At 47.1% G+C, this 22,056-nt stretch overlaps 1 protein-coding gene across 1 annotated transcript in view; it reads right to left on the bottom strand.

Moving 5' to 3' along the window:
* Positions 1–3,701: 3,701 nt before the first annotated feature.
* The window catches only part of ST6GALNAC5 (ST6 N-acetylgalactosaminide alpha-2,6-sialyltransferase 5), a 79,607-nt gene continuing 61,252 nt past the window's right edge, over positions 3,702–22,056 (bottom strand). Inside the window, exons 4-5 of the mRNA XM_083157787.1 lie at positions 14,764–14,871; positions 3,702–5,061 (exon numbers count right to left, since the gene is read on the bottom strand). Coding sequence (XP_083013913.1) covers positions 4,833–5,061; positions 14,764–14,871 — 337 coding nt within the window. The 3' untranslated portion in view covers positions 3,702–4,832. The remainder of the gene's footprint in view (positions 5,062–14,763; positions 14,872–22,056) is intronic.

The following is a 22,056-nucleotide window of genomic DNA, read 5'->3' as shown; positions in this document are numbered from 1 at the left end:
TGTCATAATGCTACAGAAACACTCAGCCCTGATTTGCTGTAGACATCTCCATGGAGCCAATCAGGGGAAGGCACTCAGCCATGACTGTCTGGGGGGGGGGGGGGGGTAGTACCTGGTGCCAGTTCAAAAATATGGGGTACGGACCTCCAGGTTTTTGAACACCGTATTTTTGGGACCAGGACTGGTCCAAGAGTCCGGGGCTGGTTTCAGAAATACGAGGGCCCTCTACGCTTTTTGTCCCCTGTATTTTTGGAATCAGTTTTGCCTCGGGGCTGGTTATGCTTAGGACCCCCCTCCTGAGCGTAACCAGCCCCTGGCTCATTGGGGCAGACCTAGTTCCAAAAATACGGGGGACAAAAAGCATATAGGGGTCACTCCAGGCTTTACCGAGTCCACGTGGATGGTAAACTATGAAAATTCATGCCAATCTATTGATGTGTGGCCATGTCGATCCTGTGCATGTTGGCTATATGATGTTTACCTATTATCCCGATGAAGGTGGCGCCGGGGGTCCTAGCACCACACTGTGTTATAAGCTCTGGGCCCGCTGTCCCCTTTGTGCCATACTATTATGTAATAATATATGTGACACTATTATTATTATTAGATATAATATAATATCTGTTGCAGATACTAGTAAGCTGCATAACCCAACAAAAACCTGAGAACTTACAGGGTAATAGACATAGGTAGCATGGTAGGTGTGGTGGTTAGCATTGCTGCCTTTCAGCACTTGGGTCACAGGTTCCTGACTAATGCCTTATATGTGTGGAGTTTGTATGTTCTGGCAGGGGTGGGTTTCTTCTTGCACTCCAAAAACATACTGGTAGGGTCCTTGGCTTAAAAAGAGTGGGTTCCATATATAAGTGAATCAGTAAATCCTTAAGCTGGGCATACACTACTGTGATTCCTGGTAGCACTGTGCACCCAGCCCACCACCCGCGATCCGCCCGGGTCGAATGCAATACATCACAAGTGGTCCTTTTACATGTGAAGGATTGTATGTGACCCCTGTTCACCGCCAGGAGGTCCGAGGACAGACCAGCATACCGGTCCGTCCTCCGACTCACGTCCGATGTACATGGGACCGGCCATCGGACCTGAGGGGACGTCACACTGACCATCGGGAACGGGTGAAATCTGCCCAAATCGCGTTAGTGTATTGGGGCCAACAGGTTCTGTTGTAAATGAAAGCATTAGGGTGACAGCTGTACCACCGTCAGGAATTAGTCCGACATACTGTATAATAGATGTCCTAAAAAAAAAAGATGAATTAATACATCATTAGTACCAGTAACTCGTTTGCATATATTTACACACCGGAATAGACGCAGTATGACCATATTAGTAACAAATATCACATTCCGTATTAGTACACAATATAACAAAATATCGACGTAACAGGTACATATTACAGGACCGTTCATTGACTGTTAACAAATGTTAAGATATCTGTCTGCTTGCACTCACGATTACATAAAGGGGGGGGGACGACAAATTACCCAAGTCCAGGTCTGATAGTGGGGCCCTCATTACCTGACAACTCAGCTCATGCTGCTGTGTGCTGTAGTTTATACTAAGGGTACATGGCCACGCCTTCCACAATTAGGCCACACCTACTGAAAAGTACCCAGGCTCGCTAATGCCCTGACTGTATAAAGCAGGCATGTCCAAACTGTGGCCCTCCAGCGATTGTGAAACTACACATCCCAGCATGCCTTGCAATAGTTTTAGCATTCCCTACTAGCAAAACTGTGGCAAGGCATGATGGGACTTGAAGTTTCACAACAGCTGGAGGGCCACAGTTTGGCCATGCCTGGTATAAAGAGTTTCAGATGGAAAATACAAATAGATCGGAATACAGATGCGTTCATACCTTTTTGCATGCACAGGCCATTAGAAATGCATTTTTATAAAAAGAAAATAATGATTTTATATAGAAAAATTAGAGATTCATCAGGTTGCCGTGGACAACACTGACTTTGCACCGCTCTCCAAAATGTCCCTAATACAATACAAACAGAAACACCAGTTAAATAATTAGCAAGAAAATAAATGGGTCACATTGGCGAAAAAATGTTGCATCCGATTGTAGGTGAAATCTAATCTGTACATCGATCCGCTCTAAGGCCTGAGCCCGCTGCTTTGTATTGATGTCAAGGATGAAGCCTCCAAAGCTTAATTAAATACTTCAGTACCAGTATCAGTCAGGATTATGTATGTTATGGAAGGAGGAGTCCGTAGATTAAATGCTATCACAGTTTGCATTACTGTGTTGTTATTCTTTTCTGGTCATGGGGGAAGCTCCCATGTTACAATGATACACACCTGTGTTTCATGCAACTAGAAGAAAACTGACACGTTCTGGTGACATTAGACCTGGTTTATACATAAAATATACATAATAAAAATCTTTACGATGTTTTGTCACACCCAGCAGTAACTTCTATACCCCTGCTTTCCTGCATCAGGATTCAATTGTCAATAATATTCTGTCAGAACAATTTGGGTTGCTGTGGGTCACAGCACATTGTACTGCTGCTAACGCTGCATTATTTTTTTGGAAAGTCTCCATTATTTTCTCCACAGTGTAATCTTATTATATTGTTATGGCTATTTAGGAAAAGTAACGTATGAAATATTTGATAGGGTCTTTGTGTTCCAAAAGTCCAATAAAGTTCAAATACTACTTTGGGCTGATTTCACAATACTAGCTTTGTCTACCCTACAACCGAGTCTACAAGTACAGAGACCCAAATGGTGCCTGCGGCAAGAAACTTTGTATGGAATACCACTTTGTTATAGATATAAGAGTAACCGTACATAGGGCAGGATTCAGCAAAGCAAAACCATGCTGTAATGCAGGTGGGCAGATGTAACAGGTGCAGAGAGAGATATACCCCTTTCACACTCGCAGAGCCGGGTCATACCCAGTAATGTGTTCCCGGATGCTTCCCGGGAATGTACCCTTTCACACTGCACTGAGACCTGTGATCGACCCAGGACAGCCCCATTCACACTGATCCCGGGAAATCCCTGCAAATATATATGCATGTCATTAGAAATGGACTCCATGGCTCTGAAAGATGACATCAGCATTTGTGAGCCCAAGAAAGCTCCAATCAGCAGCTTTTTTAAAGTCCCGTGTACCCAATCCCGGGTACGGGACCATTCACACTGACTGCATCCCGGGGCGATTCCAGAATCTACCAAGGTCAGGACCTGGGTAGAAATCCCAGGATATTTTTTCAAGACCCTTTCACACTGAGCTAAATCCTGGGTTGATGCGCGTTCATGTGCAAAAACCCGGGATATTTTTGCAAGTGTGAAAGGGGTATGAATGAGTCCCAACCCGGGAATGTCCCTGGAAATTAATTCCCGGGTTGGTCTCTGCATTTTTGGTGTGAAAGGGGTATTAGATTTGGGTGGTATGTTCAAGCTAAAATCTAAATTGCAGTGTTAAATAAAGCAACCGGTATTTACCCTGCACGGAAACAAAATATCTCCCCCAACTTTAACTCTTTTTGCACATTTTACATCTCCCCCACCTGCAGCGCAGCATGTTTTGTCCAGTTTTGTGCTTTTTTTGCTTTGCTAACAATCAGGCCCATAATACGCCTAGTCCATGCATAAGAATGACCCATCTAGCAAAGTGATTAATGATCCCTAGTTCAAGAGCTTAATACACTTCACATAAATGATTAAGAGAAATTTAACAATGTTTATTAACAGTAAAATCGAGAAGATTAGCCAAAACAATTCTTAAAAAGAAATCTGTACTGTCAGGCCAGTACATACACCCAATAAAACACCCCTCATATAGTGAAATAGAACCACTGTGCATCTCTATGAAAGTGCCGTATTAAAAAAATTTGTACTACTGTATAAAACTACTTGATCCGAAGTGCAATTCCATATTTTCTCAAGCTGGATACTGACGGTGTTTCAAGTTATAGTGCTTCCACAATCCAATTATTCACCAACAATGCTGATGTCTGATTGGGTGCTTTAGACTTCAGAAAAGTGCTTTTAATGTTGTCCAATCAAATATTCACAGTAGGGGGCAGCCACTTTGTGGGCGAAACTGCTATTCAGATTATCAACCCATTGGCGAAACGTACGTTTGCACAGAAACCCCAGCCTGGTCAACAGCTGAAATCCTGACAGCAGCAGTAATATATAATAATACTGCAACAATGTTACTGGAGCTAATTGAGGGTACACACTGGATGGAATGGAACTGCTGCACGATCGAGTGTCAGAAGCTTCTCTAGAAGAGTGTGTGCTTAATTAGAACACTGAACTAGAGAGCAGCTGCCAGCAAGAAGAGACAGGCGTCTTACAATGAGGCGGGAGAACGTGTGCTTAGAATGTTCAATTCTGTCTTCTGGTTATACAGTATACAGAAGATTCAGGGGAAATTTGAGGAAGAATTACTTCACAGAAAGAGTAGTAGATAAGTGGAATAGCCTCCCATCAGAGGTGGTAGAGGCAAATACAGTAGTACAATGAGGGCACATTAACTATTTAGGTTTAAGTGATCTCCATGCTTCAGCACAGGTGACTTAATTAATATTTCAGCTATTATGAATTCAACACCTGTGCTGAAGCCTCGATATCACTAAAACCAGCACTGTTATGTCCTTTGAGGACCGAGGTTGGGAATGCCTGGTCTAGAACAACTGTGTTTGCCCCTAAACCTCGGTGCCTCTACTTCCTTGAGAATTAGTAATAGCGCCAGTTTTGTCTGCAGTGTCCTAGTTCCAAAGGAATCTGTGGGCTGAATATCGGTTTAGTCCACAACATGGCTGCCTCCTGTCTTGTCCGTCTCCTCAGAACAGGGGTTTTACTAGAGATTGATTTCCATAATGTGACTCTGGTTTCCAGTCCGGATTAAAAAAGTTGATATTAAAGGTCCGCGCCCATTTGGCAAAAACTCTCTTCTCTGTAATAAAGCGGTGACTCCCTCGGCGTCCTTTTTCATGAGAGATATAAGTTCTACATTCGTCCGGTCCCATAGGATCGTAGTAATGATAAGGTACTGATGTGTTATTGGTGGCCCTGGAGGGAAGAAACGAACGTTAGCACAAGGTTTGCCAATGGCTCATTGATCGATTATAGACATAAAGCAAATTATAATGGTTATAATAGACGCACACCCGGCTCCCTGGAGATCAGCGCATTCAGAGAATGAACACAGAATTGGTGCTGAAGAGAGCAGGAACGTTCAACATGCGACCTTCCACCTGGTTGGGAACTACTAATCCCAGCATGCCTTGTCAAGTTTGGCTAGCATTTTTGGATTTACTAACTACAGTAGCTTTCCATCTTAGCATAATGGTAATACAATGGTAAGAGCTCCTCAGGATGTGCTGACGCCGCAAGAGAAGCCTTTATGGGTGCAGGGGGGCCGTGGTCAGGGGTCACAGGTTCCGTTGGGAAGGGTAGATGGTAGGAGGCACAGGCACTCATTGAAGGAGGGTCAGAGGTACTCAATAAGAGGGGAGACAAAAGGTGAACATGGGTAGTAAGAGGAGGAGGCACTCATGAGGGAGGGAGATGATAGGTGAACATGGGGAGGTAAGATGAGGAGGCACTCATGGGGGAAGGGAGATGATAGGTTAACATGGGGAGGGAAGAGGAGAAGGCACTCATGGGGGAGGGAGATGATAGGTTAACATGGGGAGGGAAGAGGAGAAGGCACTCATGGGGGAGGGAGATGATATGTGAACATGGGGAGGTAAGAGGAAGAGGCATTCATGAGGGAAGGGAGATGATAGGTGAACATGGAGGAGGAGGCACTCATGAGGGAGGGAGATGATAGGTGAACATGGGGAGGTAAGAGGAGGAGGCACTCATGAGGGAAGGGAGATGATAGGTGAACATGGGGAGGGAAGAGGAGGAGGCACTCATGGGGAAGAGAGATGATAGGTTAACATGGGGAGGGAAGAGGAGAAGGCAATCATGGGGGAGGGAGATGATAGGTGAACATGGGGAGGTAAGAGGAGGAGGCACTCATGAGGGAGGGAGATGATAGGTGAACATGGGGAGGTAAGAGGAGGAGGCACTCATGAGGGAGGGAGATGATAGGTGAACATGGGGAGGTAAGAGGAGGAGGCACTCATGAGGGAAGGGAGATGATAGGTGAACATGGGGAGGTAAGAGGAGGAGGCACTCATGAGGGAAGGGTGGTGATAGGTGAACATGGGGAGGGAAGATGAGGAGGCACTCATGGGGAAGAGAGATGATAGGTTAACATGGGGAGGGAAGAGGAGAAGGCAATCATGGGGGAGGGAGATGATAGGTGAACATGGGGAGGGAAGAGGTGGAGGCACTCATTTAGGGAGGGAGATGATAGGTGAACATGGGGAGGTAGGAGGAGGCACTCATGATGGAGGGAGATGATAGGTGAACATGGGGAGGTAAGAAGAGGAGGCACTAATGAGGGAAGGGAGATGATAGGTGAACATGGGGAGGTAAGAGGAGGAGGCACTCATGAGGGAAGGGAGATGATAGGTACACATGGGGAGGTAAGAAGAGGAGGCACTAATGAGGGAAGGGAGATGATAGGTGAACATGGGGAGGTAAGAGGAGGAGGCACTCATGAGGGAAGGGAGATGATAGGTGAACATGGGGAGGTAAGAGGAGGAGGCACTCATGAGGGAAGGGAGATGATAGGTGAACATGGGGCGGTAAGAGGAGAAGGCACTCATGGGGGAGGGAGATGATAGGTGAACATGGGGAGGTAAGAGGAGGAGGCACTCATGAGGGAGGGAGATTATAGGTGAACATGGGGAGGTAAGAGGAAGAGGCACTCATGAGGGAGGAAGATTATAGGTGAACATGGGGAGGTAAGAGGAGGAGGCACTCATGAGGGAGGGAGATGATAGGTGAACATGGGGAGGTAAGAGGAGGAGGCACTCATGAGGGAGGGAGATTATAGGTGAACATGGGGAGGTAAGAGGAAGAGGCACTCATGAGGGAGGAAGATTATAGGTGAACATGGGGAGGTAAGAGGAGGAGGCACTCATGAGGGAGGGAGATGATAGGTGAACATGGGGAGGTAAGAGGAGGAGGCACTCATGAGGGAGGGAGATGATAGGTGAACATGGGGAGGTAAGAGAAGGAGGCACTCATGAGGGAAGGGAGGTGATAGGTGAACATGGGGAGGTAAGAGGAGGAGGCACTCATGAGGGAAGGGAGGTGATAGGTGAACATGGGGAGGGAAGATGAGGAGGCACTCATGGCGAAGAGAGATGATAGGTGAACACGGGGAGGGAAGAGGAGGAGGCACTCATTTAGGGAGGGAGATGATAGGTGAACATGGGGAGGTAAGAGGAGGAGGCACTCATGGGGGGGGAGATGATAGGTGAACATGGGGAGGTAAGAGGAGGAGGCACTCATGAGGGAAGGGAGATGATAGGTGAACATGGGGAGGTAAGAGGAAGAGGCACTCATGGGGAGGGAGGGCAGAGACATGCTTGATCATGCAGGAGGCAGAGGTACATATGGGGGGAGATGCAAGGTGCACATAGGGTGGTACAAGGCAGAGGCACTTATGGAAAGGATGAGGCACACATGGGGAGGGGGGCAGAGCAGAGGTACATATAGGGGGAAGATGATAGGTGCACATTGGGTGGTAGGAGGAAGAGGCACTCATGGGGAGGTAAGCGGATGAGGAAGGAGGTCAGAGGTATGCATGGTGGGACAGGAGGCTGAGGCCCTCTTGGGGAGGGGGGCAGTTGTTTGCTGGCTTACCAGCCTTTAATTACCTCTATAATGTCATTAATTGATTTTCACTCTTTTCTCCTGTCCTTAAGACTCCTTAGTACTAGACTGGGTCCCCGGGAAAACGATACAGAGAACAATGTGATGTTCTCTCAGTATCCTTCCCCCCAGAATAGCATCTAGCCACCCAATGTCCGCAGTATAGAAGATATATCGCCGTACACGCCTTCAGAAGCCGAGCTGTCGAACTGTATAATAATATTGAGCTGTAATCATAATCTGGAACCTCAGAATTTACATCCTGAATCAATATCTGGAGCGAGTGATGAATATACAGCCAGTCAGGCATCCAGCGGAATATTAAGCCTGAGCTACAGTCTATCCGCACGGAATACATCCCACAACTAAATTCTAATCAGCGGACATGTGCGCAACATCTGTCTCTCTCCCGTCCTAATGCATTCGTCAAAATACAACTTTAAAGGCCATTGTTTTTAGAAGAAAAGCTAAAACACTATAACCTGCAAAAAATGTGCAATAACGGGAGCAATGCCGGCTAACATCCACATCGGCCAGTAAGGTGGCCCAGCAACGAGATTACTGGCTGGTGCATTTAGCAATCTATAACTTTAACAGGCGTAAAAGAGCATTTAATAGAATACGCCCCCTGGTTTTCCAATCAAGGTTTATAGATTTGAACCAAGGCTCGTTACTTGGGAATCTCCACCCATTTTTTTACTCTTCCAATTTGTGTCACCTTAAGCGATAACCATGGTCGTCATTGCCGACTTATGGCTTAATTACCATTTAAACACACAAAATGAGACAAATATTCCCCATCCTGGTGTCAACCTAGGGCATGTCGACCTCTTGGTGTCAACCATTGAAGGTCCACCTAGACATTGTGAGGTAATCCGCACCCAAAGCCACCACTTTCAAGGCTGGACGAGCTAAACAAGACCGGTGGCTAACCGGTGCCATAACTTTATATTGGCCAGACTTTTACCCTCAGCCCAAGTATATAATATATCTGGGTAACCAATTGTAACTGACATGTTGGGGCCCAATCAGACATGTTCGTACAGGTCCGAATGCAAACCCTCACAACGAGCACCGTCTGCGAATTTTACACTCGCTGGGGTATGAGTGACAGGTGGTTCAGCCGGCCCACCCTGCGTTTCATGGCCGTGCCCATGCCTGCTGAGGGTGGGTGGCTTATGTCACATGACGTCAGCGCCCGCCCGGAATTCGTCCATCACCGTGCAGGATAACAATAAATCCAGGCTTACTTTTATCTGTGAGAGAGGAAAAATGATTCGGGAGTGAGCGACCATCGTAGGTTTTATCTCTGTGCGGCCGCATGCGACGGGATGCGCAACCATACACAACCACTCGCATTGTGTCACAGGGATTCGGTCGGTGGGGGGGGGGGGGGGGCGTGCGTTCAGTATGACAGCATCTACCTGTCGCTAGCCAGTAAATATATGCAGCAAAGCGAGCAGGCCTGAATTACCCGCGTTGTTTGGCCCTACAAACACCAACAGAACAGCACCACCCAGTGGCCGTGTAATGATGAAAAATACCAAAGATTACTACAATAAATATCCCAAAAATCTTATGTAAGGTTACTACAATTCCAGGACATCTGCGCTCAATGCTACCGCTTCGGGCGGTCTGTACAGATCCGGAGACCGACTCAATATCAGGAGGCTCACCCCAATTTCCGCATTATAATCTTCTAATGTATGAAGCAATAAAGGTATTTTTCTAGTCACTTTAAATATTTAATTTTACATATATATATTTATATGTCACATGCGCAAAGTAATTTTTGGTATTTAAGCCCATTATTATATGCTACATAGTTAAGGGGACCCGGATGACAGGATGCATGAATAACCTTTGGCCAAACTGACCTCACCAGCCGACCACCCAGCATTCTGTATATACCAGATATATAATATAAATAACATTTGCGTTCCGCCCGATAAATCCGCGCCCTCAATGTCTGCTGATAGATTGTTGGATTTATTTAATTTTCCTCTTTTCCCATCTCTGCCATCCGTCGGTTCACTGACTTCACCACATTACTTCCAACACCTTTGAGACGCCCTTGGTATGAACAGATCTATTTAGTTCCATGGCAGTGAGTACACGGAATCGCTTCTCTCCTAATTAATACTTATGGTTGACAACCGTTATAGCGTTCTAATCCTAATGAGGTAGCACTCTAAACAAGGATTAATACAGAGATGAAGGCGGTGTAGAACAGACGCGGGCGGTGATGGCATTGCCTCAGTCGATAACAAAGCAATTTCAGCCAACTAGTAGTCTATGTTATGTACTAAGCCCCTGCCAGCAGCCAGGTGTAATAGGGGAATGTATTGATCCAGCCATTAGATGAATGTCATTTCGTTCTCTGATTTGTAGACATCCTAGAACTAGGAGGAGAACTGAGGTGGAAAATAAAATATGTTGGGGTCTCAAAGGACAGAAAAGGGTCTAACATTTTATTCTTTCTATTTTGAGAAGCTTAGGTGGAGAAAGGAACACATCCTCCACCCACCGCCCTTAGCCATTCCTGGTGTCATTTAAGGTAATGACTGCACCTGTGCACCAGCTAGGGGGTCTGGGAAAAAGGACAGTTAGTAATGACTATACCTGTGCACCAGCTAGGTGGTCTGGGAGACGTGACATTAATGACTGCACCTGTGCACAATTATTAATGACTACACCTGTGCACCAGCTAGGTGGTATAAGAAATGTGACAGTAATGACTACACCTGTGCACCATCTAGGCGGTCCGGGAGACATGACCGTATTGACTATGGGATGCAGTGTAAATCCCGGCGGTCAGGATCCCGGCGTTCAAAATCCCGACGCCGGAATCCCGACCGCCAAAATCCCGACACTTTCTCCCTCCGTGGGTGTCCACGACACCCTCGGAAGGAGAAAAAATGAGTGTGCCGAGCGTAGCGAGGCACCGTGCCCATTGCATGGCGAGCGCAGCGAGCCCGCAAGGGGGGGGGCGGCGATCCACGTCCCCCCCTTGTCGGGATTTCGGCGGTCGGGATTCCAGCGTCGGGATTTTGAACGCCGGGATCCCGACCACCGGGATTTAATACTGAATCCTTGACTATACCTGTGCACCAGCTAGTTGGTCTGGAAAACGTGACATGAAAATGACTACACCTGTGGACCAGTTTGGCCAGCCCTGGTGTGGACTGTGCTCCTCTGTTCCCAGCACACAGCTATATGTGTCATCTCTTATATATTTGGCTACATCTGTCAATCATCTGCGGCTGTAACGCTGGGCGGGGTCACACACCACCCAGCCAGCCAGCAAAATCGTAGCCAAATATATAAGAGAACAGAACCCTGCACGCCACACACCTATGCCCAGAGGCGTACCTCCTGGCGTCGGAGCTCTGCCGCCGGCTCCCCCGCCCTGCTAATACAGCCAGTGTGCGCCGCGAATGCAAGGGAGACTTCGGGGGACGGAAGGAAGCCCAGGTTCTCCGCAGTTGGGGCACGCCCCCAACAGTGACAGCGGCGGACGGGCCCGGCGCACATTTGATGTACACAAAATTGTGCGCGCTGCCCTGCCTCCCCTGGGACATGCGTCGGCCGGGAGTCCACCTCCGGAGCTTTGACTCCCGTGTCCCGCACTGTGCCCCCTGCCAAAGGCGTAGGGAGGGCGGATTTGGGGCGCAGGGCGCCGCCTCCCCTCCGCAAATGAGATTCCTGCTGCCCTACACACGCAGGGCAGCCTGCGCCAGTGGCTGCCCTGACCAGCACCTGCCCCGTCTGCCCGGCAGCTCACCTGGTCCCGGCCGCGACGTGATGGGGTCACGTCACGTGTCTCACTCCAGTCCCTAACCAAGCTGCTGCTGCTCGGGCCGGCTCCCGGGCAGCGCTGAGCAGCAGGAATAAGGAGATGTACTAAAAGGAATGACAGTGTCTGTGCTCCTCAAGGTAGATTTTTTCGTTTTGTTTTTTTTAAATAAAGAATTAAGGGAATAATCATGGGGTCTGGGGGTTTGGGGGGGGGGGGGGGGTGTTGGGTCTCTCTGGTTTATGCTGCCACCCTGCTCTTCTCAAGGTGGATTTTAGTTTTTTACTAAAGATAAATAATTATGCCAATAATCATTGGGTTTGGGGGATTTGTGGGGGTGGGGTTAATCTCTCTTATATGTGTCTTATATAGCGCAGCAGATTCTGTTACAGTCTCTTATATAGCGCAGCACATTCCGTTACAGTGTCTTATATACCGCAGCAGATTATGATACAGGGTCTTATACAGCGCAGCAGATTCCGTTACAGTGTGTTATATAGCGCAGCAGATTCCGTTACAGTGTGTTATATAGCGCAGCAGATTCCGTTACAGTGTCTTATACAGCGCAGCAGATTCCGTTACAGTGTCTTATACAGCGCAGCAGATTCCGTTACAGTGTGTTATATAGCGCAGCAGATTCCGTTACAGTGTCTTATATAACGCAGCAGATTATGATACAGGGTCTTATATAGCGCAGCAGATTCCGTTACAGTGTCTTATATAGCGCAGCAGATTCCGTTACAGCGTCTTATATAGCGCAGCAGATTCCGTTACAGTGTCTTATACAGCGCAGCAGATTCCGTTACAGTGTCTTATATAGCGCAGCAGATTCCGTTACAGTGTGTTATATAGCACAGCAGATTCCGTTACAGTCTTATATACCGCAGCAGATTATGATACAGGGTCTTATATAGCGCAGCAGATTCCGTTACAGTTTCTTATATAGCGCAGCAGATTCCGTTACAGCGTCTTACATAGCGCAGCAGATTCCGTTACAGCGTCTTACATAGCGCAGCAGATTCCGTTACAGTGTCTTATATAGCGCAGCAGATTCTGCCACAGCGTCATATATTTCAAATGTAACATGCCAACACATGTTAGCCACGCCCCCAATTCATTACCGGGGGGGGGGGGGATATGACCTATCTCCGGGCACCGTGGCACCTAGCTACACCGCTGCCCCCTGCTGCTGCCAAAAAGACAGAAGCTGCCTCCCATCCCACCAGGGAGCAGTATCGGCTCCTGCCGTCCTTCACCGTCCCTCTGACGATGCCCTCCCCCCTGCTGGCAGCAGCACGCAGCAGGGAAGCTGCCTCTTTTCTCCCCCACTCCCACCCCACACCGAGCACAAGAGACAGCTGCAGCACATCTCTACTCTGTGTAGCTGCTCTGGTCTCCTCCCATCACCACAGCAGCAGTGAAGTCAGCAAATGTTGGGCGGCCTGGCTGGACTGGGAACAAAATGTAAGTGGCACTTTTGAGGGGCATTGTGAAAGCTGCACTACTGTTGCCATTATTTATTATTTATAAGCACTGGGGGCATTACATTCAAAAATGTGTGGCATAATGTGTAATGAGCATCACAGTGTGCAGCATATTGTGTACTGGGCAGTACAGTTTGTGGCATAGTGTGTAGTGTGCATTACGGTGTGTGGCTTAATGTGTAGGGGGCATTACGGTGCGTGGCATAATGTTAGTCCCCTCCGCCGCGCAAGGGTCCCACCTATTACAAATGGGGGGGGGCGCAAAACATGCCCTAGCTCCGGGCACTGTGGAACCTAGCTACACCACAGCCTATGCCCAACTAACCCCCGCAATAACGCACACCTTGAAACAAGCAATGCACCAAAATCCACCAGCACGGTCCCTGTGCCCCGGCTTCTGCGCTCAGGGCAGTCAGTGTCGCGTCACAACTCTCGCGGGAACATGCTTCGCACACACACTGTGCCGAGAAAGCCGTGCGCCCGCTGACTCCTGCTGCAAACCCTGCGCTGAGGCCCGCAGCCCCGCAAGATGCCTTTACACTGCGCCCGCTGCCTCCTGCTGCCAACCCTGCGCTCAGCCCCGCAAGCAGACTTTAACCTGCGCCCGCTGCCTCACACTTCCTCCTGCAGCCTGCCACCCCGCTAGCCTGCAGATGCCGCCTGGCACACCACCCACCTTCACAACTACTGTGGCTGATGCCTGGCAACACCGGCTGCCTGCACCCGCTGCCTGGCACCCCCTCCTGACGCAAACATACTCTGGCCGATGCATGCCACCACCGGCCGCCTGAGCCAGCTGCCTGCCACCCCCTCCTGGCTCACAACTACTGTGGCTGATGCCTGCCACCATTGCCCGCCTTGGACACCAACAGGCCACTCATCTATACCACCAACGGATAAAAGGTACTTTTCACACACCATTGTAACACACACACACTTTCTATACCACCCCATGCACACCTACCTACACTTACAGCACAGCAATAACATCCATAACACTACATAACACCACCCCACAACACCACACCACCAACGCCCCCATTAATGCCCAAAATTGCTTTGTAAAAGCAAGACTTTCAAAAACCCCACAACACCACACCACACCACCAACGCCCCCATTAACGCCCATAATTACTTGGTAAAACCAAGACTTTCAGCACCAATGTGTAACCTGATGGACGCAGGGACAGGCCTCCTAAAGGAGCCTCTCCTTGCGATGCACGGAGCATGGCCCTCTATGTATGCGCCGTTACGCGCTGAGCCACACCCCTTCCCCAAAACACCCTCACCCCACTAACCCTTGCCCACTCATTCCTACGAATATTTTGTTGTCATTTTAATGGGGCGCAGCCCCCTACGACGGTGTGAAGAGCGCCCGTAGGGCGCGATGAATCACCTAGTACCTCTTAAGTGCGCACACACGGGCTATAACCGCTGGCAATATGGTCGCTGAGCGGCCATATTGCCTGCAATTGGAGTGTGCACCGGCGATAAATTGCCAGGTGCGCGCTCCCGTTTTTAGCCCTCTTGCTTCTGCGACCAGCTGATTCGCTCTGCGGCTCCCCCCGGACCACGGTCGCTGATGACAAGGAGACACTGAGCAATATATGGCCCCCTGTGTGTACACAGCAGCGCTAGGTGACGGGGAGAAGAATGATTAGTGCAGTGATCAGAATGGCGACACCTGGAAAGTAACGCTGAGGACTGGAGACTCACAGGCAGAAATCTGGAGGAACCATCCCGTAGACATCGATCTGGTCACAGAGTTCTAGAGCAATGGACATTGTAAACCATCCCGTGCTGAGCCAAGTGTTTGTCACCTTCCTGAAAGACAGCGGTAAAGTCACATCAGCACACACATAACCGTGAGCACATACGTGTGCAGGTGCATACAGTAGATTACATGAAATGGTACACGGGTGTCACATCAAGTTACCTGCCGCAAGGTGCACTTAGCCAACCTGAAGCAAGTGACGTCTCTATCGTCCTACACCGTGACCTGCCCAATATATTCTCCATCAGTAATCCCTCATCCGTCAATCATTAACCCATTATTCTCCATCAGTAATCCCTCATGCGTCAATCAGTAACCCTTTATTCTACATCAGTAATCCCTCATCTGTCAGCCATTAACCCCTTATTCTCCATCAGTATCACCTCGTCCACCAATCATTAACCCCTTTTTCTCCATCAATAATCCCTCCATCAGTCATTAACCCCTTATTTTCCATCAGTATCACCTCATCCCCCAATCATTAACCCCTTATTATCCATTAGTATCACCTCATCCCCCAATCATTAACCCCTTATTCTCCATCTGTAATCCCTCATCTACCAATCATTAACACCTTATTCTCCATCAGTAATCCCTCATCCATCAGTCATTAACCCATTATTCTCCATCAGTAATCCCTCATCCGTCAGCCATTAACCCCTTATTCTCCATCAGTAATCCCTCATCCGTCAGCCATTAACCCCTTATTCTCCATCAGTAATCCCTCCTCCATCAGTCATTAACCCCTTATTCTCCATCAGCATCACCTCATCCACCAATCATTAACCCCTTATTCTCCATCAGTAATCCCTCATCTATCACTTATTAACCTCTTCCCTAATCCATCAATCATTAACCCCTTATTCTCCATCAGTAATCCCTCATTCACCAATCATTAACCCCCTATTCTCCATCAGTAATCCCTCATGCGTCAATCATTAACCCATTATTCTCCATCAGTTATCCCTCATCCATTAGTCATTAACCCCTTATTCTCCATCAGTAATCCCTCACCCACCAGTCATTAACCCCTTATTCTCCATCAGCATCACCTCATCCACCAATCATTAACCCCTTATTTTCCATCAGTAATCCCTCCTCCATCAGTCATTAACCCCTTATTCTCCATCATTAATCCCTCCTCCATCAATCATTAACCCCTTATTCTCCATCAGTAATCCCTCATCCATCAGTCATTAACCCCTTATTCTCCATCAGTAATCCCTCATCCATCAGTCATTAACCCCTTATTCTCCATCAGTAATCCCTCATCCAATCATTAACCCCTTATTCTCCATCAGTAATCCCTCCTCCATCAACCAATAACCCGTTATTCTCCATCAGTAATCCCTCATCTGTCAGCCATTAACCCCTTATTCTCCATCAGTATCACCTCGTCCACCAATCATTAACCCCTTTTTCTCCATCAATAATCCCTCCATCAGTCATTAACCCCTTATTTTCCATCAGTATCACCTCATCCCCCAATCATTAACCCCTTATTATCCATTAGTATCACCTCATCCCCCAATCATTAACCCCTTATTCTCCATCTGTAATCCCTCATCTACCAATCATTAACACCTTATTCTCCATCAGTAATCCCTCATCCATCAGTCATTAACCCATTATTCTCCATCAGTAATCCCTCATCCGTCAGCCATTAACCCCTTATTCTCCATCAGTAATCCCTCACCCACCAGTCATTAACCCCTTATTTTCCATCAGCATCACCTCATCCACCAATCATTAACCCCTTATTCTCCATCAGTAATCCCTCCTCCATCAGTCATTAACCCCTTATTCTCCATCAGTAATCCCTCCTCCATCAGTCATTAACCCCTTATTCTCCATCAGTAATCCCTCCTCCATCAATCATTAACCCCTTATTCTCCATCAGTAATCCCTCATCCATCAGTCATTAACCCCTTATTATCCATCAGCAATCCCTCATCCACCAGTCATTAACCCCTTATTCTCCATCAGCATCACCTCATCCACCAATCATTAACCCCTTATTCTCCATCAGTAATCCCTCATCCGTCAGCTATTAACCCCTTATTCTCCATCAGTAATCCCTCACCCACCAGTCATTAACCCCTTATTCTCCATCAGCATCACCTCATCCACCAATCATTAACCCCTTATTCTCCATCAGTAATCCCTCATCTATCACTTATTAACCTCTTCCCTAATCCATCAATCATTAACCCCTTATTCTCCATCAGTAATCCCTCATTCACCAATCATTAACCCCCTAATTCTCCATCAGTAATCCCTCATCCATCAATCATTAACCCCTTATTCTCCATCAGTAATCCCTCATTCACCAATCATTAACCCCCTATTCTCCATCAGTAATCCCTCATGCGTCAATCATTAACCCATTATTCTCCATCAGTTATCCCTCATCCATTAGTCATTAACCCCTTATTCTCCATCAGTAATCCCTCACCCACCAGTCATTAACCCCTTATTCTCCATCAGCATCACCTCATCCACCAATCATTAACCCCTTATTTTCCATCAGTAATCCCTCCTCCATCAGTCATTAACCCCTTATTCTCCATCATTAATCCCTCCTCCATCAATCATTAACCCCTTATTCTCCATCAGTAATCCCTCATCCATCAGTCATTAACCCCTTATTCTCCATCAGTAATCCCTCATCCATCAGTCATTAACCCCTTATTCTCCATCAGTAATCCCTCATCCAATCATTAACCCTTTATTCTCCATCAGTAATCCCTCATCCATCAGTCATTAACCCCTTATTCTCCATCAGTAATCCCTCCTCCATCAACCAATAACCCGTTATTCTCCATCAGTAATCCCTCATCTGTCAGCCATTAACCCCTTATTCTCCATCAGTATCACCTCGTCCACCAATCATTAACCCCTTATTCTCCATCAATAATCCCTCCATCAGTCATTAACCCCTTATTATCCATTAGTATCACCTCATCCCCCAATCATTAACCCCTTATTATCCATTAGTATCACCTCATCCCCCAATCATTAACCCCTAATTATCCATTAGTATCACCTCATACCCCAATCATTAACCCCTTATTCTCCATCAGTAATCCCTCATCCATCAGTCATTAACCCCTTATTCTCCATCAGTAATCCCTCATCCGTCAGCCATTAACCCCTTATTCTCCATCAGTAATCCCTCATCCACCAATCATTAACCCCTTATTCTCCATCAGGAATCCCTCCTCCATAAGTTATTAACCCTTTATTATCCATTAGTAATCCCTCCTCTATCAGTCATTAACCCCTTATGCTCCATCAGTAATCCCTCCTCCATCAATCATTAACCCCTTATTCTCCATCAGGAATCCCTCATCCATCAGTCATTAACCCCTTATGCTCCATCAATAATCCCTCCTCCAGTCATTAACCCCTTATTCTCCATTAGTAATCCCTCCTCCATCAACCAATAACCCGTTATTCTCCATCAGTAATCCCTCATCTATCACTTATTAACCCCTTCCCTAATCCATCAATCATTAACCCCTTATTCTCCATCAGTAATCCCTCATTCACCAATCATTAACCCCCTAATTCTCCATCAGTAATCCCTCATCCATAAATCATTAACCCCTTATTCTCCATCAGTAATCCCTCATTCACCAATCATTAACCCCCTATTCTCCATCAGTAATCCCTCATGCGTCAATCATTAACCCATTATTCTCCATCAATTATCCCTCATCCATTAGTCATTAACCCCTTATTCTCCATCAGTAATCCCTCCTCCATCAATCAATAACCCGTTATTCTCCATCAGTAATCCCTCATCTATCACTTATTAACCCCTTCCCTCATCCATCAATCAATAACCCCTTATTCTCCATCAGTAATCCCTCATTCACCAATCATTAACCCCCTAATTCTCCATCAGTAATCCCTCATCCATCAATCATTAACCCCTTATTCTCCATCAGTAATCCCTCATTCACCAATCATTAACCCCCTATTCTCCATCAGTAATCCCTCATGCGTCAATCATTAACCCATTATTCTCCATCAGTTATCCCTCATCCATTAGTCATTAACCCCTTATTCTCCATCAGTAATCCCTCATCCACCAATCATTAACGCATTATTCTCCATCAGTAATCCCTCATCCGTCAATCATTAACCCATTATTCTCCATCAGTAATCCCTCATCTGTCAATCATTAACCCCCATTGTCCATCGGTAATCCCTCATCCACCAATCATTAACCCATAATTCTTCATCAGTAATCCTTCATCCATCAATCATTAACCCTTTATTCTCCATCAGTAATCCCTCAGTCATTAACCCATTATTCTCCATCAGTATCACCTCATCCACCAATCATTAATTCCTTATTATCCATTAGTTATACCTCCTCCATCAGTCATTAACCCGTTATACTCCATCAGTAATCCTTCCTCCATGAATTATTAACCCCTTATTCTCTATCGGTAATCCCTCATCCACCAATCATTAACCCCTTATTCTCCATCATTAACCCCTCCGCCATCAGTCATTAACCCCTTATTCTCCATCATAAATCCCTCATCCATCATTCATTAACCCCTAATTCTCCATCAGTAACCCCTCATGCCTCTATCCTCTATCACTGCTTAGTTACCTTCTGAATAATTGAAAGTTTGGATTGCTCCAGAAAGCCAATGTCGGCCGTCAGCAGTGTGCTAACATGGTGGTGTGAGCAGATGAAACACGGGGTGGAGCCGGGAACAGGTGAGACACGGGGTGGATCCGGGAACAGGCGAGACACGAGCTGGAGCCGGAAACAGGCGAGACACGGGGTGGAGCCGGGAACAGGCGAGACACGGGGTGGAGCCGGGAACAGGCGAGACACGGGGTGGAGCCGGGAACAGGTGAGACACGGGGTGGAGCCGGGAACGGGTGAGACACGGGGTGGGGCCGTGTTCAGTTACCCAACTGGGATTTTGGTGTGAAAGTGGTATAAGTGTCTCCACATACTGTACATGTCACAGAAACATTGTAACTACATGTATGTACATAAATCCAGTGGGTTCCTGTCGACATGTGCGTCAACCTCATACAGACATGGTCAACAGGTCGACGTGTGCTTCAACACAAATGTGGTCGAACAGATTTGTTTTTTGGGTTTTCATCATTAACCACCACCGTGGAATAGGATTGGGAATAGTCCCTGTCCGAAGCAACGTCAGCCCACAAGGTTACATGATTCCACTTCTTTGGCTTACATGTGGTAAACATACAGAATTACGTAAAAGAAAAATGTGAAAATCTGTTGACTATTACATGTAATTTAGTTTAATATTATATTAGTAGTACTAGTTATAGTTATAGTATAACATGTAGGTGCCAGTTTAGGCTATATGTCCATGAGGGATTACTATAGAATGTTGGAAGCTGTGGGGTATGGCAGGCTGTGGGGGGGCAGACAGGAGGGGGGGGGGGGGGTGGAGCAGACAGACAGATGGGGAGCGGCTGGGAGAGGTGATTAGAAAGCACTGGAGGTTTGCGATAGAAGTGTGTAGAACATCCCATAGTCCTGTTACTGACATAACTTAGTATTCCAGAAGAGATACAGCGATCACCGAGGGACAACCGTCACATCCCATTAACCAGTGATTGGCACTATACCCAACGCTTGTCTCCTTCACAAGGACCCATGCTGCCATCATGTCATGGAAGATATGTGACCGGAAAGTTTATCAAGGCTCTGAGCTATCGGGAAATATGTGGTGATACGTTTTTTTTGGGGGGAGGTTAGAGGCAACGTGGGGAAAAAAATACTTTCACATCTTTGCACACTGCACGCTGCCATATGTGCTTGACAGTCTGTCCCACACCAGAGTTCCTGGCCCAGACTTCATGCAGCCTGATAGTAGCATTAATACCGCAGTCAGTAACACACGGAAGATGTATCAAACCTTCTAAAGATTCTTTTCTAGACTATACTAAATGAATTGTAGTTTGGAGCTTATTGGTTGGTCGGGCAACTTCTCCTCTTGTCCACATGAGGAGAAGATGACAAGTTCCGTGTATCCCAATGGCTTCCACAGTCACACCTTTGGTGCACTTGACACCATGACATCACAGAACGGCGTTGATATATAGGAATGCGCCCTGTACCTATGTACATAGTGAAGAGCCTGTCTAGGCATCCTACCAGCACCAGAAGGCACCATCTGGGCAGTGAGCTCATACCAGTCCATGCAGTGAAATCAGTGCAGTACCACCGATGACCAGCAGGGAGCACACTATACATTTCCTATACACAGCGTATGATACTGTAGCAGACGTGGATGTAGTTTATATAATGTGACACATAACAGAGAGTAAAAGGTGGAAGTGGCCGCAGGAAAATGTGTATTAGATTCCTTTTTGCGACAATAATTAACATTGAACCTGTCAGAAATCCTGCATTGGCCCTGGAGTGACTGTAACACAGGCATTAATCAATGTCACATACAGTAATGGAAATCATTTACATCTAGTTTTACAGGACATGTTTTCTTTGGTTTATTTCCCCTCTGAATATACAGTATATTACAGAGTTTTTACCTCAGACGGAGGCTTCATCGGGCCTAATTATAAAATGGTGGTCTCAAGTGGCGGTTTCTGTTATAGGCCCGGCCAGAAGCTGGAAGCAAAGAATTATTGGTCACTGTCCCTAAAGCCCCTCCCTGCGCCAGACTCTTATCTCGTGCCAGGATCATGGTAGTCTCCCCGGCAATCCATGTGTTAGAGGCAATAACCGAGGATAGGTACCGGCATATTAATAACTAGGCCTCATTGTCGCGTTACCACCTCTGTGACATTCTGCAGGTGACGATCGCCCTGCGCCACATGGTACAATGAGTTGGGTGCAATGTCCATGTTAGACGCAGTGGCACAATTTTACTTTTCCTGTGAGTGTGGCTATGTCAGTGCGCACGGCGTATCAGTAGACACAGAGGCCTACAGTCCCAGGAATGTCTTGAGGAATTATTGGGTGATGACGCAGAGTGTTTTGTGAGCGTGTCGCATTACTGGTTGCAAAATCAGAAGCAGAACTACGCACATTGGAGACTGTACTCCAGGAATGGCCAACCTTGACACTCCAGCTGCTGTTGAACTACACATCCCAGCATGCCCTGCATCAGTTGTACTATTTGGCCATGCAAAAACTGATGCAGGGCATGCTGGCTTGTGTAGTTCAACAACAGCTGGAGTGTCAAGGTTAGCCATTACTGCCA

This window comes from Crinia signifera, chromosome 8 (genome assembly GCF_055691185.1).
Source record: "Crinia signifera chromosome 8, ASM5569118v1, whole genome shotgun sequence".
Lineage (NCBI taxonomy): Eukaryota > Metazoa > Chordata > Amphibia > Anura > Myobatrachidae > Crinia > Crinia signifera.
Note: the sequence above shows the minus strand (reverse complement) of the source record. Positions and strands in the feature narration are given on the sequence as shown.